Consider the following 17,714-nt stretch of genomic DNA (forward strand, 5'->3'; position numbering starts at 1 on the left):
GCAGAATTTCTAAAGTGGACTATCAAAATAAAGTGTTACCCAGTCAACTTCTTGGCTTATAGAAGACTGTTAGTACAGTTTTGGGTACCGGAGAAGACTTGCTGTTAATGAGTTTAGACAACTTTGCAATAAGTTGTTCTGTTACCAGACAAAACTTGTATTTTCTCACAGGACCTGGATCTGATATTTCAGGCATGATCTAACAATATATTGCAAAAGCATGCAAATAACTTACGTAGGAACATTAAACCCTGTTGAAAAATCCAGCATATGCTGGTTAGGTATGTTTTGAAGCATGGCTGCTGGTTTGAGCTGGTTTAATATGGTCATACGCTGATTATGTGCTGGTCATGACCTGGTTTAAGCTGGTCATGTGCTGGTCCTAAGCTGGTCCTGAGCAGGAGCTAGTTGCTTAGGACCAAAACATGACCAGCTAAGGACCAGCTTAAACCAGCTCAAACCAGCAGCCATGCTTCAAAACATACCTTACCAGCATATGCTGGATTTTTCAACAGGGAAGACAAATATTTCTTGCAATAAATCTATTATTCTAAATTACTGTTGAGATTTGAGAAAGCAGATCCCAGATGATGCTGCATTGTGCAATTCAATTGGAAGACTGCTTTTAATAAATGTAGATTCACATCTGGAACATATTGATAATAATACCTGTTCAAGTTTCACAATCTGTCTAAAAGCATTATTCTCTGTAAAGTTACAAGTCTTTTGAATGACTGTTTATACATTTAAACGTCAGACTTTTCTGACACCAGTTCTTGTCAGTGTCAAAACAATTGCAAACTTTGTCCAAGCTGCAGCCATTCCATAATTGGGGCAAGACAAGTACAGCAATGAACTCCCATAGTACTGCTGCACAAAGAACTTCAAGTTTTTAGACCACAAATCACAAGGGGGATCTGGATCAACACCATAGCCTCGCTGAGAGAGAGTATTACCACTCTAAATGGTCTCAGGCCTCTTTTCCACTGGGGCTGGTGCCAGAGCTGGAGCCGGTACCTGGCCAAGAATGGCACTCGTTCAGAACCGGCTTGTGTTTTCACTGGCAGGGAGCAGAACCCTCTACTTCACCAACCAGTGAATCACTTGTTATCTCTTGCAGAAGGAGAGGATTGGTTTCTTCTGCCGCACACTGCTAAACTGGCATATTCAATTGTTTATGTTTTTAATTCACCTGTCTGTAGTGAAAACTCCACCTACTGAAGTCATAGATTCCCTTGTTTGAGACCAGCAAGGTTTTGGGGCTGGTTCAGAACCAGGATCTGGGAAGTAGCTCTGGATTTTTTGAATGGAAAAGCACAGGCCGGTCCCCAGTTGGGCTCTGGCACCAGCCCTGGTGGAAAAGCGGTATCAGTGACCTTGGTCAAGAGACCAAGGTACATGAGCTAGTCCCCCCTCAGTGAAAGAAATCATCGCAATCTTGACTGGTTGGTGGCAAAACCAAGCTCTGTCTACATTAGGAGATTTTCCCAAATGGGAAACCACACAGCTGTCTAGCGAGAAATTCAGAGCCATCTCTGGCCTCAAATATTTGTATAGCCGGAAGCTCATAGAAACAGCCTATAGCAAGCATTCAGGTGTAGCCACATCCTTAATATGCTAGAGGAGACAGTGGGTGGGAGACTAAAGCAACCAAGTCCACTTTCACTCTGCCTTACCTCCGCCACCTGAAGGTGGCATTTTCCCCTTGGGCCCCTACTTCAGTGGGTATATACACTAGAAGTAAATCCTAAAGCAACCATCATAACATCAAAAAAATGAAATAAAAAATTGAATAATTGAAATAAAATATGTGGGACATTAGGCAAAGTCGAGGTCTGTCCACATAGTCTGGATTTAACAAATTCATTTGTGCGCATTACCCTGTGGCTCACAGGGAACGCCCTGCCTCAGCCTCTGATATACAATACTGCTACCACATGGGAACATTTCAGGTCTGAGAGGAACATTTCCCTACAAATAACCTTCCCAGAAGCCAAAGTCTGGACAACCAAGGCCACAGGAGAGGCATCAGTCGTGGCAACAGCAACACACCTCAAGTATAGGACAGGGCTGCACCCTAGGACCCCAGGTTAAAACGAACTACAATCATCATCAATCATCATCATACAATCAACTACATGTAACCCTGTAACCCAAAAAGGATAGCCGCCTAGGACTATATACTTCACCTAAACTAGGTTGACTAGGGCCGTCATAAAAGACGGCCCTAGCAACATGCCAATGGCAACATGCCTCAAGTGTCAGACCCTAGGTTGTAGCCAGGGGTCGGACCACATAGTTATTTCAACGATACAGTCAACTAGAATCATCATAAAGGAGGTGTCCACTGAGACAACAATGGCAACATTCCTCAGGTGTGAGATCCTAGGTCAAAGCTGCGATCTGTCAACATATTTAGAGAATGAATACAGCTACTTTCAGACCTAGCAGGCTAACATATCTGCCATGGCCCAGCCTGATGAAAAGAACCTCTCTTGAGATACCCTCACACCTAGGCACTCTATATGAACAGTGCAATGCCAGTGCTAATCATCGGACTGAGCTAAAATTAACCAGTCAATGATCTTAGTAGAGAGGTGCCTACACTTTATACCAGAGAAGTGAAAAGGCTACCCTGTTAAGAAAAAAAAAACAGCATATGCTGGTTATGTAGGTTTTGATACTGGTTTAGGCTGGTCCTTAGCTGGTCATGTTGCTGGTCAAGGACCAGCATGAACCAGCTAAGAACCAGCTAAGGACCAGCTTAAACCAGCATCAAAACCTACCTGACCTAAATGCGTTGAGAGAAGATGCCCAATATTTTTTTCTCCTTTTAATGAGTAGGGTGAACTGCTTTGTTCGGTGCCCTGAAAAAAAACACTGGCAGGGAACAACTGAACATTGTAAACACAGGACTGTTTGAATGCCAATATACTCTAGAGGGGCACAGTATAACAGTCCTTACCACCACTTGTGCCACAATACCCTCCATGAAGGGGGCAGGCACCACACGCCAGCAGTATTGCTGAGCAAAGACAGATAACGCTCATCCAACTCTTTGAGGAGGTCACGCTGGTAGGCCTACAACACCACCATGGTGTGCAGGTACCCCAAGCCTGACTTTCCACTGCATAGGCTTTGCCCACCAAGCTGCGTATTACCCTACAGGGCTTGGAGGGAAATGCCAGAGCCTTCAAAGATGATTCCACACTAGGGGAGAAAAAAAAACTAGATAAAAGATAATTGAAGAGACAGGGCATTGTCATGTACTCATATTAAACTCATGTACATTAAAATAATTCAAGGAACCAGGGGGAATGATGCAAGGTGTATAAGGGTTCCGCCACAGTATTAACACCTCAGAATTTAGATTGGACAGAAGGTTCCTAATACACGGGGGAGAGGGATGAGGTAGCCTCGGACACACCCGCTTCCAAACTGACCATATTCATCTCCTCAGAGCAAGACAGCCATTAGTGGATTCTCTGCCAGATTTGAAATCATTGGATGAAGCCTGATTAAGGGAAACACCCGTCTTAAATTCCTCCACCAACTCCATCTGCAAACCTGACTTCCATCCATTGAGAAAAGGGCCATGCTGGAGTGGAGCTTCTCAACAGGAAATCCTCACAGTGTGCACAGCCCCCTCTAGTAAAATGATTGTGTTCTCCTGAGTAACCCAAGAAACCGAGAAAAAAAAAAACATTGATTTTTTTTTTTTTTTTTTTTTTTGCCATCATCTAAACAACTAAGGGGCTCCATAAAACTATTCCTAAGCACTTGCTTATTTTATATTCCAATAATTAAAATTTGTCAGTTAGTTTTATCAGTCCATTGAGGAATAATGTAGCCAATGGAAATTCTGGTTTGTTAGGACATTCAATCGAGGAACTGCTGGAAAAAAGACCACACAATTTGATATCACATAATCCCAACTATGCCTTCTTGCATCAGAATAAGTGTGTTTCAAATGTACTTACAAGAGCAAAGAGATGTGATGACGTCATTTATTACTATTCATTATTCCATTTAGCACACAGTAGCACAGGCACATTGTATTAAAGGTTAAATGATATCTTAATGTTCCCTTTTAATTAAAAAAAAAAAAAAAAAAAAAAAGTTGACTTACAACTGAGTGACAAGGATACCGCTACTCTACGTTCTCAAAAAAATGTGGTTAGATCACTGCAAACAGAGACTGTTTTTCATCATGAAAGCGTAACATGAAAAACATGAACATCTAGGCCTGGGATGCACATGACAATTTCATAATTCATCTGTTTTTCTCTGACGATGACGACAGTCTCTGGCAGTATTCCCCAGCCTTGCAGTCAGACAGCAAGAAACAGACATCAGCACATCAGAGCTGTTCTTAACATCCATAAAACAAACCATATGACTGCTGATGCCACTTAACATAAAAGAAGCTATAAATCAGGCTACAAATGACAGAAGTAAAGTGGAGTTTTGAATGCAATTTTAAGGCAGGGTTTTATGCACAGATATGATTATGCACTGTTTATTAATTATGAATCATTATGGACGATTTCAACCTTGCATTAAATGCAAAACATAAAAGCACTGTACAGACTTTGGTCACTTTCTCATAATCTAAAAAATAAGAACACATTGTAAAATATAACAGAAGTATATACCATATGCTTTTTTTTTGTCAGAGGAAACCTGTTTAAAATGCTTCGGATAATAATTGGCCAGTCAGCTAATCCAGGCCGTGACTAATTGTAAAAATGCTAATACTTTAAATTACTTCAATACATTGTTAGTTATGTGTAAACATTCATGTTACACCAAATATGCTTAGAAAAAGCCAAAAGACAACTTCAAATGCAATGGGAAAAAAAAAAAAGAAAAACAAAAAACAAACTGAAAAAGCAGCTAACTTTTCACGCTCCTCAGAGACCTGCAGTATTCCCTAGTAGACAAAACACCATCATTGTAAGTTTACAGTTTTGTAGCATGAGTGTATGTTTCTATAGTAGCTGGCTGGTTCCAGATCTGTAGTGTGTGCTGTATGGGAAATTTAAGAAATAAAATCACAGCTATCCAACTGTTGAAGAGATGTTAGCAGAAATTAGTGGAATTAAAATGACTGTAAAGCTACACTTGTAGACTAGTTTAACAAAAGCTGCCCTATATTTTCTTTGACTGGCCCGCTGCTGAATGGATCAGATCTCCTGTCATTCTTTCATTGCACGTGAACTTAGACGTCCCACACATCCAGTTAAGGCACAACCTTTCCTGAACTGCAGTGTAACACGTGATGGTGTGATAGTGCAGCATGTGAATCTTGTCTTTTCTCAGGGCAGTTCTGTTGATATTTTAACACATCAGTAAAACTTAAGATAAACTACATTATTTAAAAAGTCAATCACTGTGCCAATAAAATTTTAGACTTTTAGTAAAAAAAAAAAAAGTTTTTTTTTTTGCATTTGGTGACATACGATGAAACAAATGATGTTTAGAGAAGTTTAGAGATACTTTTACAAATTCTTAGATGGATTTTTGCAAAAAAATATATTTCTAGTAATTTCACTAAAATTCTTCTATGATGGCACTTATTTAACAATCATTAAGTTAAAACAACCTTGAAGGAATATCATATATCAGCAGGCATTTGAACCTTGGAACTATTTTACTGTACAACTTTTAGAAGAATCTTTTAAAATTATAATAAAGGTCTGTTAAAGAGTGAGGAGACTGGAATAAGGCTTTGTTTAAGCTTGCAATAATCAAAAATTCATTCATGTGTCAAGGAGGAATGATCTTTTCAAGGCCTAAGCCATGTTGATACACAATGTCTTTCATGTGATACTTCATGCACGTCCCGTAATGCTCTCTGATAGCAGAGGTTGAGCAGGGGTGAAGAACTGGTACCAGATTCTCCAAAAATATGGCAGAGGTGGCCAAGGCTTAACACTTGTGCTTCATGGCAAGCTGAAGACAGAGAGAGAGAGAGACAGACTGCAAATTTACTGCACAAACACAGTACAAAACATCTAATGAAAAAAAAAAAACAAAACATACTACATGTTACAAGGCTCTTATACACCACTGTTCAAAAGTGTTTTTATGAAAATCAACACTTTTATTCAGCAATTATGCATTTAACTGATGAAAAGTGACAGTAAAAACATGCATAACGATGTTAAAGTTTAAAAAATGATCACAGTTTTGACTAAAACATGAAGCAGCATAACTGTTTTCAACACTGATAATAATCAGAATGTTTCTTGAGCAGCAAATCAGCATATTAGAATGATTTCTGAAGGATCATGTGACACTGAAGACTGGAGTAATGATGCTGAAAATTCAACTTTAATCACAGCAATAAATTACATTTTAAGAGACATTCACATAATCAACAGCTATATTCAATTGAAATAATATTTCTACATTTTACAGTTTTTACTGTATTTTTGATTAAATAAATACAGCCTTGGTGAGCAGAAAAGACGTCAAAAACATTTTAAAGTGCGACAGTGGCTGTGTCTCTTACATGCAGTCGCCACATGAAGGCAGCACAGCAACACAAATGCAATTTTCACTTATGTTTTAGAAAATCTGCAGAAACTGGCCAAAAACACAAAGAGCAAAGGCAAACATGTGGCACACTTTACCTTGTGTGCAGTGTCGGCAAAATGCTGGGCGCTGTTCATCATCTCACCCGTCTTCTCCTCCACACGTCCCAGTCTCTCGCCGCGCTCGTTCAGCGCCTGACTGGCCTTCTGCACCGCGCTGCTTACACTGTCTGCCGCCTCATGCAGGATACTGTTACCTGCACACACATCAAGAGCAACGGCGTGAGGAAAAACACCTCCACAGAATGCATGATAGTAGTAACAGACTAGCCTTGTGAAAAAGAAGTACACTTTGGTATTCTTATTACGGAAATAATATACAATACAAGAATATATTTAAAGGGGTCACTAACAGACAAATCGAATTTTCCTTGATCTTTAGGCATATAGGAGGTCTCTGTACCATTATAACATCCTGCAAGTTTCATAGCTTAAAACCTACTACTCATTATAAACAAAGCATTTATTTAATCAATTTTCAAAAATGGTTCGTTTGGATCCGAGGTGCCAGGGTGACGTCACCCGGGCACAAATGTTTGCATAAACACTGCCTCCAGAGCAACACGTCAATGAATAGTCATTTCTCACCACAGGCCCCGCCCACTGGCGCTCAGCCGCTTAACAGCTGACACTTGATTACGCTGAATGAAGCGACTGTTGCATCAAAAACAAATTACAATCAGTGCTGCTATCTTGTCTACACTGGATACAGTATACAGATGCGCATTGACAGTCCACGTGCTTGAGTCTGTTGTCAATTGGACAAATAAGGTAAAATAACGTTTGCTTTGACGTGTTTGGTTTAAACAGCTTGTTAGGGCTGTGACGGTCACAATGATAACCACGCCACCAACGGATTTTGTAATAAAACAGTTTTTGCTTTCGATTTGAATTTTTAGTTTTAAAGTAGTAAAGTAATCATTTAAAGCTTTCTATAGATATATTTATCCTGACCGTAAGGCAACTATTCGCTGAGTTTCGTTTCATTTTTGTGCAGCGCTCCTGTTCAATACCGAGACATCAGAAAGCGCATTTTTTGTTTTCTTTATTTTTTACAAAAGCACAACATTTTGTTGATATTGTCAGTGCACGCAAATAAAATTAGACCCTTTACAGTTCCGGATGATATATTACGCTTACCTTTATGACCAAAGATTACAGTGTATTTGAATTTTTTTGTAAGTGATTGCACTGGTACCTTCATGTCCTGCAAAGCGCATTTAGCTTCCCCTCTCCAACAAACGATTGTATACGCATTGTATAAGCATTTATCTAAGTTAAACATTTAAAATAACATTGTGATATGCCAGAAGATTTTATTTTAGGCAAGTCGTGATGAGTTGATACTGTTTCCTATGCAATGAAATTAGCCAATCATAACTGTGGCCAATTGCTAACAAGCCTTAAAGGACACGCCCCTTAAAAGAGCTCTTTTTAGACAGAGTGTCAGAATGAGGCATGAAAATCATTTTTCCACCTTTTTTGTGCAAAAAAAACTTTATTAACATTCTAAGTGAACCTCAAGGAACACATTAAAATAATAAAAATACATGTCATGACCCCTTTAAGTGTGAACTGCATGTGATGTTTTAAGACAATTAACTGCATGTTATTTACAATTAAATAAAGATGTATTAGTTTACATTTATATTAAATGCACTGAGTTGAACTTAAGAGTGCTTTTTGACCCACATAAGTGCATCTTTACATGTAATTTCATGATTACTTCTGTTGTCTTTGAAATATGGCTAAAATTACTGCTGAATGTACTGATGAGCATTTATGGCAAAGTAAATACCCTGCAATTCCAGGGTAACATGCCCACAAAGTGGTACTTTTAAGAGGGCCACAATACAATGCTAAGCTAAAAATATTGCAAACAGAAATTATCCTGAAAATCACAACCTAATGGTGGAAAAAAACATGGTTGCACAAGATTTTCCATTACAGGATGTGCTGAACTGTTCAAATGTGTCCAGCATTATGAATGCCCATTTGAGCTCGTCATCTATTCCATCTGGTGTCTGTCCATGGCGTTTGAGAATGAAGCTGATCTGTCAATGGCATGAACCCCCACGGTTTTCGTCCCACACCTGAGCAGCTTCACATCATTTGTTTTGCACTGGTGTGAGACTTAGACCGGAGGGGTCAGAGAGATTCGGTTTTCTTCAGCCGCACATGAGCGATTTTTACACCTTAATATTAACTATAGAGTGACGATAGTTGATGCATGTTAAAAACTGTTGCTATATGCCCATGCATTAATTTGCTGTAGGACCATGCAACTGATGATTTAAAGTTTTACATTTAAACTCTGATAACTTAATAAACCATAAAAAATGTTAATTACTTGAGGAGAAACAAAACAAAACAAAACATTAATTTAAAAAAAACTTAAAATTAAAAATTAAACATTTCAGCTAGTTGTCAAGGCAACATTTCTAATTTTTCTAAAAAAGTGGGGTTCCCTTTCAATAATTAGTTCCTAAAATAACTATTTTCTCTTCTTAGTGTAAAGAACATTTTAATAACCTAAAGAACGTTTTCCCACTATAAAGAAGCTTTTATTCAATTGAAAAGTTCCACTGAACCATTATATCTATTATATTTCTTTAATTCTATAAGCATTATCTCTTTTAGCTCGCAATCGGGTGCATTCATGTTTGCTCAGCTTCAGTACTGCCAGGCAACAGAACCAGGAATCTGACCCACAACTCTACTTCCCACAATAACACAGTCCATCCTGTCGCTGAGTCAGAGTGCCACTAAAAGAATAAAGTCGAGAAGAAACACTAAAAGCTGTTATTTATTAAGTGGGAGGAATAAGTGGCAGTCGGAGAAGGAGAGAAGCAGCTTCCCTCAGGATAGTTAAAATAGCATCAGCACCTTCCTCGACACACCAGCACTTTAATTGTAGCATACAAACGTGAACTGTCTGCACTCGCAGTGGTGGTGCTGCAACGCAAAACATGTTCAGATTAAACAAATGCAGGAATAATCTAAAGATATTAGCCAACATCAGTGCCTGTGCCTTAAAAAATGTTAGACAAGGTAACAAAAAGAGTGGCAGAAAAAACAAAAAAACAAAAAACAGGTCCAAAATGAATATATTGTAAGCTACTTAAAATGATCTTTTGGCATTTTAAATTGATAACTGATCAACACATTTATTATTTAAGTCACATGTCAAGATTAATGCAGCTGCATAAGCAGGGTTGCACTGAGAAAATTAATGTATTGTCACACCTCGAAATGACATCCAGTAATGTGTCAACAAACAGAAAAGAATCTGAGATAAAGTGAGTGTCAGGGTAATTATACTAAAAGAAAACCCTCCATTAATCACATCCTTAAGTTATAAGCTATCAAAGACACAGAAAACTTAAAAGTAACACATTTCTCGTGATTAGCAGAACAAAACAGATCTGCTACACTGCAGAAAACTTGGTGGAATAATAAAGAACTTTAAACAGACAGTTTGCCTGCAACTAGGAAAAATATTATATGAGTAGGGTTACCAAACAAGCCAGTTAAAAAAAAAATAAATAAATAAATCGATAAAATTATGTAATGATTCAAGTCAGTTTAGATGTTTAATGAATCGCAATACAGTTGGAGGTGGGAATTTATATAAATGTATCTCTGAGAGGAACTGAATGGCTTCAGAAAAGCTTTGATGGCATTTTCTTTTCATCTTGCCTCACTATAATGCCTATTAAACTAGTATAATTTGTATTATTATAATTGCTTCTTTGTTCACAGCGGTAACCAAGGAAACAATATATTGCCAGTGCTCCATAAGCACCATCTGCTGTCACAAAGTGAATCTGTGTCTCATTCAGCCCGTCTGCTGTTTTGGTTTTTGTTCAGATGTTTTATGTATAAAGTCAGACCATTCTGTTTTTTCTTCAAATTTCAAAATTATACAATGTAATTACAGTCTAAATGACACGTATGCAGCATGCATCATGATTAAAATACAGTGGTTCTCTCATTTTTAACACACAGGAAAAGCCTTAGTTTGTTTATATGTAGAGTGTTTTTCCCATTTTTTATTTGAATTTCACAAAGAAATGTGCAGCATTTTGTCTGATAAATAATGGACACTTTCATTTACAATTTGTGTAAAATAGCAATTTGTTAAAACATTTGTTGTATTGTGAAATGCAGCTGTATTGTGAATAGTATCAATTTGTGAGTTGAGTGAATTGTTACATCCCTATAGTAGTGGTTTTATTTTGCAATATGTTACCGAAATTTCAGACCTTTAAATAAAGTTTAAAAGCCTGATTACATTCTTTTCTAGCAATAATCAAACATCAAAACCAGAGAACAAAAAGTAACATTTAAAAAGTTATTTTTTGTTACCACAGTATAGTAGTGAAAATAATAGTATAATAGTTTCAGCAGACACTATACAAAAATTATAAGCCAAAATGCACAAAATAGACACTTTCTTTAAGTATTTCTTTATTTATATATATATATATATATATATATATATATATATATATTTATTTTTGATCTGAATAGGATTAATCCCATTAACTTTGTTTAGGTATTGCCAAAATTATACTAAGAAGTCAAGTGCATATACAGTCTTTGACAAAGATAATTGAATCCTTCTATATAACAAAACAAAACAAAACAAAATAAAATAAAATAAAATAAAATGAAACAAAACAAAATAAAATAAAATAAAATAAAGAGTGGTAAGTTTTATGGTAAGTTTGAATGGGACGTCTCACCTCCCAGCAGTTTGGAGTGGCAGTTGATGAACTCTGGTTTTCTTTCGGGGGTAAAGCGCTGACATGTGTGATGTAGGACCTGGACAAACACACACTTCTCTCCAGCTGAACCTGCAATCCACTGGTCAGATCCATTCTCAAATACCAAATCAAACTCTGGGCAATCCTAAACATTTTTGGATGAAGAGAGGCAGTCAAAGACCAAAACCATCAAACAGTCCACAGAATCTCAAAGAGAAAAAAACCCATCTACTCACTCGGGTGGCGTCGATGCCGTTGACCTGCCGCAGCTGACTGATGGGCCACTGTGATCTTCTGACGAAAGACGAGGAGCCTTCAAACTGCTTCACTTTTGTAAGAAAAGCCTGTGCTGGTTTCTTATTGGTCACTGAAATAAAAAGGAAAATATTTTTCACGATACTAGCCAACAGTTTTAAATAATTACGTTTATGAAAAAAGTGTTTTCTGCTCAATAATATTTAGTAAAATCTGTAATATTCTGAAATATTATTACAATTTAAAATAGCTGTTTTATATGTGAATATCTGTTAAAATGTAATTTATTTCTGTGATCAAAGCTGAATTTACTCCAGCATCATCACTCCAGTGTTCAGTGTCACATGATCCTTCAGAAATCATTCTAATATGCTGATTTGCTGCTCAAGAATTATTTCTGATTATTATCAATGCTGTGCCATTTAATATTTTTGTGGAAACCATGATTTTTCTACATGAATAATAGGAAGAACCATTATAAATAATTGGCAATAACTGAGCAGCAAATCAGCATATTAGAATGATTTCTGAAGGATCATGTGACACTGAAGACTGGAGTAATGATGCTGAAAATTCAGCTTTGATCACAGGATTAAATTTCATTTTACAATATAATCACACATAAATTATATGTTTGAAACTGTAATAATTTTTCACAATATTACTGTTTTTACAGTTGTTGTTGTTTTTCCAAAAAATAAAATAAAAAATGCAGCCTTGATAAGCATAAAATAATTTTTCAAAAATGTAAAATAAATAAATAAATAAAAACAGAAATTTATTCAAAACTTATTCTTATTTATTCAAGACGAGTAGTCTATATACTGTACACACATTTTTCTACATAATACAGAAAGAAACACTACTGAGAGATCTGGGTAACAACGGTGTGGAGCTCTGTCAGCTTCTTCTCTAGTATCAAGGAGCAATGTTTACAGATCCCACCACACCCGGCTCTGCTGGAGTGAGAACATCCGGCCCACGACGGACTGTTTGAGGAATTTCTGATCCTCGACTGTTTGTTCAGGCCTCTGTGTACAACACTCCCTTTTCCTCCCTTTTTCTCCCTCTCACTCCATCCATCTGCGAGAGGTTACTGCTTTCACGGACTCTGATCCACCTCAACATTTGTGATCATTGTGATTGTGTGCTTCAGGCTCTTCTACATGGACCTCAACACTGCACAGTAGTTCATGAGTAGCCCGTTTGCTGAAATATCTGGATGCATTCAATATCTCGAATAATCTATTGTGCAATAATGTTAACTCTCCAAAGAGCTGTTCGGTGAGGTGAATTGAGGTGAATGTGCCTTAAATTGTCAAAAACAAACGAATAAAACTCTGGCAATGAATGCACAATATAAATTGCAATATGCATCACATCACGATTAAAGTACGTCAAAGTTAAAGATGCCCATGCTAACTAACATAAAACTCAAACGCACAAATGCAAGTGATTCTCCAATCACCCCTCATCACAATCACTAGAAAACAATGCAATGAGAAGTTCACTACTGCATATTATGTCCAACACCTTTTGTAAATATGGCTTATGAATACATCTCTGCACAGATTTAATATGCTTATGCACCTGTTTATGCATATTCACAGAGAGAACAAAGCCATTCAGATGAATGAACTTTTGCTTTAAATAGACAGATTGGACAAGATATGCACCATAAACATGGCACCCTATACATATAGTAGTATGCATAAGCAAAGACAACAATAAGATGAGACTGAGGTTTTCCCCTTCGTTTTATAAAAATAATGCTGAGACCAAAATATCATGTCCCAGCTGTCATATACCACTGTTAAAGTAAGTGAAATGTTAGTAAGACAGTGTTTGTACAGCAATAATGGCCACAACTAAGCTTTTCTCTCTTAGTAAATAGATCTTTTATTTGTGACACATTTAATACTTGGCATCAACAGGCCTTTAGACAGCAAAACATTCGACCGAAGCTCAGCAGTAGATGCTTTCCAGAAGGCTACGATTAAACAATTTTCAGTGGGTTTCCCCTCAACAAACCCAAAAATATGTTTTAAAAATCCCCAGGGCTCTTTTGATACCTAGAGCCATGTGACTGAGCATGCTGAGCGCTGTATTATGAAGCAGACTCGCTCCTGCAGGACTGCAGGGGCCTTGTAGGCTTGGAATGATGTTCTGGGTGTGTTTTAGACTCGCGCTGAATGAAAACAGAAAGGCCACGCTGGGGCTCTTGGTGACGGGGACTTATTTTCATGGGTTGTTATGACTGGCTAACCACAATTATGCTTAACATACCACATAAATTCAGCTCACTTTAACAGAATATTTACATAGTAGCTGGAGATGAAATGTTCTGTATCCTCTAAGAAAACGTTCACAATCATGTGTGCATATTAAGGGTGGAGGTGAAGTGAATGTGGCTTTGGGGTGATAAATTAAAATGAACAGATCTAATCCACTTAAAACTGGTCAAATGGAATGTAAACTGAGCAAACACACAGAGTAAAGCTGAATACACACAGTGGGATTTTTTAGTCAGTTTTGAGTCGCTTAATGCTGCCAAAATGAATGACACTTTGTAAGATTCGGTGAATCCAGGATAAAAACTAAAAAAGGAACCTATAAAGAGTAACAGAAATGAACTTTTCCACTAAAGGGTGATATTTGCCCTCATAAATTCCTTTCCAGGGCATTTTACCTTTATAAGGGCAACTTTTCTTACCTTTTCAAATGCATGCGACCCCTTTTATATAAATCCTTTTTTTTAATTTTTTTTTCAATAAATGCAATTAATGTAATGAGGCTGTTGCTAAACAAATGAAATCAAATCAACAAAATCCATCTTTGCACTATAGAGGAAACACAGAAGCAACATCATTTAATGGAGCGCAGAGATGCAATGCATGCATTTACAATGCAGCTACAATTACACAATTAATGTTTCAAAAATTCCCACAGTTTTAAGTGCCAATTTCTTTCTTCAAAACAGGATCACTGAACTAAAAGTAATATCATCTTCTGAGGATCCTATTTTTAGGACAGTGAATTTCTCATAGTAGTATTTGTTTGTGGTTTGTTTGGTAGGCCAGTCACAACTGGCCACAATTGTGACTGCAAACAGACTTTTACGAAAGACATGGACCCAACAATAATGCAGCAACATCTAAGCAAACATGTTAATCCTTATGTGTAACCTGTGATTTTGATAGTAGGGAAATACAATTGTTTATGCAGTTTGTGTTTCAGTAAATCAAGCCAGTGATTGAACAGTCAAATTCACACTGTTCCTCTTAGTAGCATGGAATTCATCAGTTCTTTAAATTGTAATTAAATTATGTACAGAAAGTCAGCAAAGAACGCCTCCTTTATAATCACTGGAGCTGTCACTTTAAGTTCAACGGACTTACGGACGTTTTCTGCACTTTCACTAAAACACTCTTTAACCCCTTAAATGTTGACATTCTTTTCTTCATTGTCTTTTTTCTCTATCAAATTTCTCATCACATATTTCACATATATTATCATAAATTATATCATTTGAAAGCTTAAAACCTCAAACCTCAAAATTCATTCTGTGAAAACCATTCTGAAATCGGACATTACGTTACCATGGAATTGGTACTTTAAAGTGTTTTGGCAGTCTCCTCCCACTTTGTGGGCGGCGTCAAGTGTCATATTACAAAATGTATTGCGGTCTTTTAGAAGACTTTTTATAATCTTGACAAAATATTGTTGGAAAGTTCTGAGTCTCAATATTCCATATTTGGTAGTTATTTTGTGATATTGACAGAGAAATTTAGACATTCGTAAGAAAAAAATGCATCAAAAAATTCAATGGAGTTTTGATGGCACCCGGTGGTTGTTTGTGGTATAACGCCCTAAATCAAATCTCGCAAGAACCTTTAGGTCAGTGGTGCTCAACCCTGGTCCTGGAGATCGACCTTCCTGCAGAGTTCAGCTCCAACCCTAACCAAACACAGCTGAACCAGCTAATTAGGATCTGAAGGAGCACTTGATAATTACAGACAGGCGTGTTTGATCAAGGTGGATCTTCAGGAACAGGGTTGGGCACCACTGCTTTATATCAACTTTAAATTTGGAACATAACTTGTTTAGACATTGCCATTTAATTTTATAGCAATACTGGATTCAAAAATATTTTGAAAAAAATAAAATAAAATAAAAATAAATAAATTATATATATATATATATATATATATATATATATATATATATATATATATATACATATATATACACAATTCTACAGTGCATTTCCTTTACAGTAAATTTAAACTTCTGTAACTTTTTTGATACTTCATTATTTTTAAATGATTCCAATAATCTGCAGATTGTCTATTAAAAGAATAATAATAATAATAAAATCTTTATGTTTGTATTTCAAAGCGTTCATGAATTCTAAGTTTGGACGGTGCACTTTGACGTCTATGTACAAAAATGGGGGGTGACACTTCAGAGGTTAATGTAATGGAGAATATCTAGGTATAATGCTATAATCAACACTTTTCATGATTAGTTCATCTCTGCAGCTGTAATAGTAAAATCATAGTAAGTTTTCAAGAGATGTGGGAGTTTACATTTAGGCCCAGTTTCACAGACTATGGCTTAGACAGGCCATAGTTCAATTAAGACATATAAGTAATTTTTATAGACATGCTTAGAAAAAGACATGTGCATCTTGAGACAAAGCAAAGGCACTGATATATATTTTTAGATCAGTCAGTGCAAGTTTCTTTCAGCTGAAACAGCTCAGACTTACATTTTAGTCTAGGAGTAGGCTTAAGCCTTTCCTGTGAAACCGGGGGTTAGTCTTAAACCCGACATGCTCCTTTAAACTGTGTTTAAATCAAAGGGGTGAAGGTAGAAATTATTTCTAAATTATGACAGTTTTTGAAGTAGAAGTCATACTACCGTTATAAGCGCATCTCAGGAAACATTATAAAATTAGGAAAATGCAGTTCATGACCCTTTAAGTGAGCACTGTCTCACTGCACCACTGATAATGAGAAGATTCTCTCATGCCTGGAAGAAATCTTCAGAAAATGCAACAAGATGGATATACGTACACATACAGAGCAGAGCTCAGCAAGAGTTCAAGACACAGTCTGATATATAGGAATTCCTTATAGTTGCTCTGCAGAATCCAGATGAGGAGGATCAAACAGACCAGCCAAATGGATCTGCACAAATGAGTCCGTGGAACAGCTCCAACCAAACCATTAACCCAGCAAGACCTCAAGCACCGTTCGGCTGAGACTAATAAACAACTTCCTGCAGCACATACACATTATTTGTGGGCATTTAAACAACACAGTGACTGATCTCCTGTACTGTCACAACAAGATGTTATTAGACTCATCTAGCAAACTAGAAAAAGAATGTTTTAAAATAGGTCTTAAATTATGCACTCAGACTCTCTCTGTCTCGTCTGTCTCAAAACAAGCTCAGGCTTTAAGAAAAATATACCATGTTAAATACAACTCATGCTCTGACAAAGACCCTGTTTACACCTGGCAGGAACGTTTGTTTTTTTTGTTTTTTTGCACAGAAATGCGTTTGGAAATGCATGCTATCCCTGCAAGCCAATATACATATACATATATATTCATACTAAAAGTTTGCACGTTTTTTTTTTTTAATATCATTTGATACATCATTAACGCTAAATGAGAGATAAACAAACATTCCTTAAAAGTCTGTTAAAAGGTCACATCTGGAGAATCAAGTAAAGCCAAGCTGCTTCAGTCCAGTAAGTGTTCATCTGGAAATATTACCAAAGTTATTCTTACATTTACTTGATAAAAATCAGTATTTGACAGGAAAAGCGAAGCACCAGCTGTGGGTGAAAGTTTCTACAATTATACTAAAAGACCTTTTACTGGATAAAAATGTCTAAACTATCAGAAGGCATTTAGTAGTTCCCTTTCGAGGAACTCGAACTGCATCCTCTAGAGGTCGCTATGGGGGAACGCCATCTCCGTGACCCGTGTCTGAAGTCTACATACAAAAACATCAACAGAGTTGGCCGGCGACAGCTTATGACGTCACTTCCGGCGCGACTCGTCACTGCCAGTGCGTC

At 37.0% G+C, this 17,714-nt stretch overlaps 1 protein-coding gene across 3 annotated transcripts in view; it reads right to left on the bottom strand.

Moving 5' to 3' along the window:
- Positions 1–4,503: 4,503 nt before the first annotated feature.
- The window catches only part of stxbp6 (syntaxin binding protein 6 (amisyn)), a 47,288-nt gene continuing 34,077 nt past the window's right edge, over positions 4,504–17,714 (bottom strand). For all 3 annotated transcript variants that reach the window (XM_051133410.1, XM_051133411.1, XM_051133412.1), the window contains exons 3-6: positions 11,605–11,735; positions 11,348–11,513; positions 6,639–6,796; positions 4,504–5,955 (exon numbers count right to left, since the gene is read on the bottom strand). In XM_051133410.1, the coding sequence (XP_050989367.1) occupies positions 5,932–5,955; positions 6,639–6,796; positions 11,348–11,513; positions 11,605–11,735 (479 nt within the window). In that variant the 3' untranslated portion in view covers positions 4,504–5,931. The remainder of the gene's footprint in view (positions 5,956–6,638; positions 6,797–11,347; positions 11,514–11,604; positions 11,736–17,714) is intronic.

Source organism: Labeo rohita, chromosome 17 (genome assembly GCF_022985175.1).
Source record: "Labeo rohita strain BAU-BD-2019 chromosome 17, IGBB_LRoh.1.0, whole genome shotgun sequence".
NCBI classification, from domain to species: domain Eukaryota; kingdom Metazoa; phylum Chordata; class Actinopteri; order Cypriniformes; family Cyprinidae; genus Labeo; species Labeo rohita.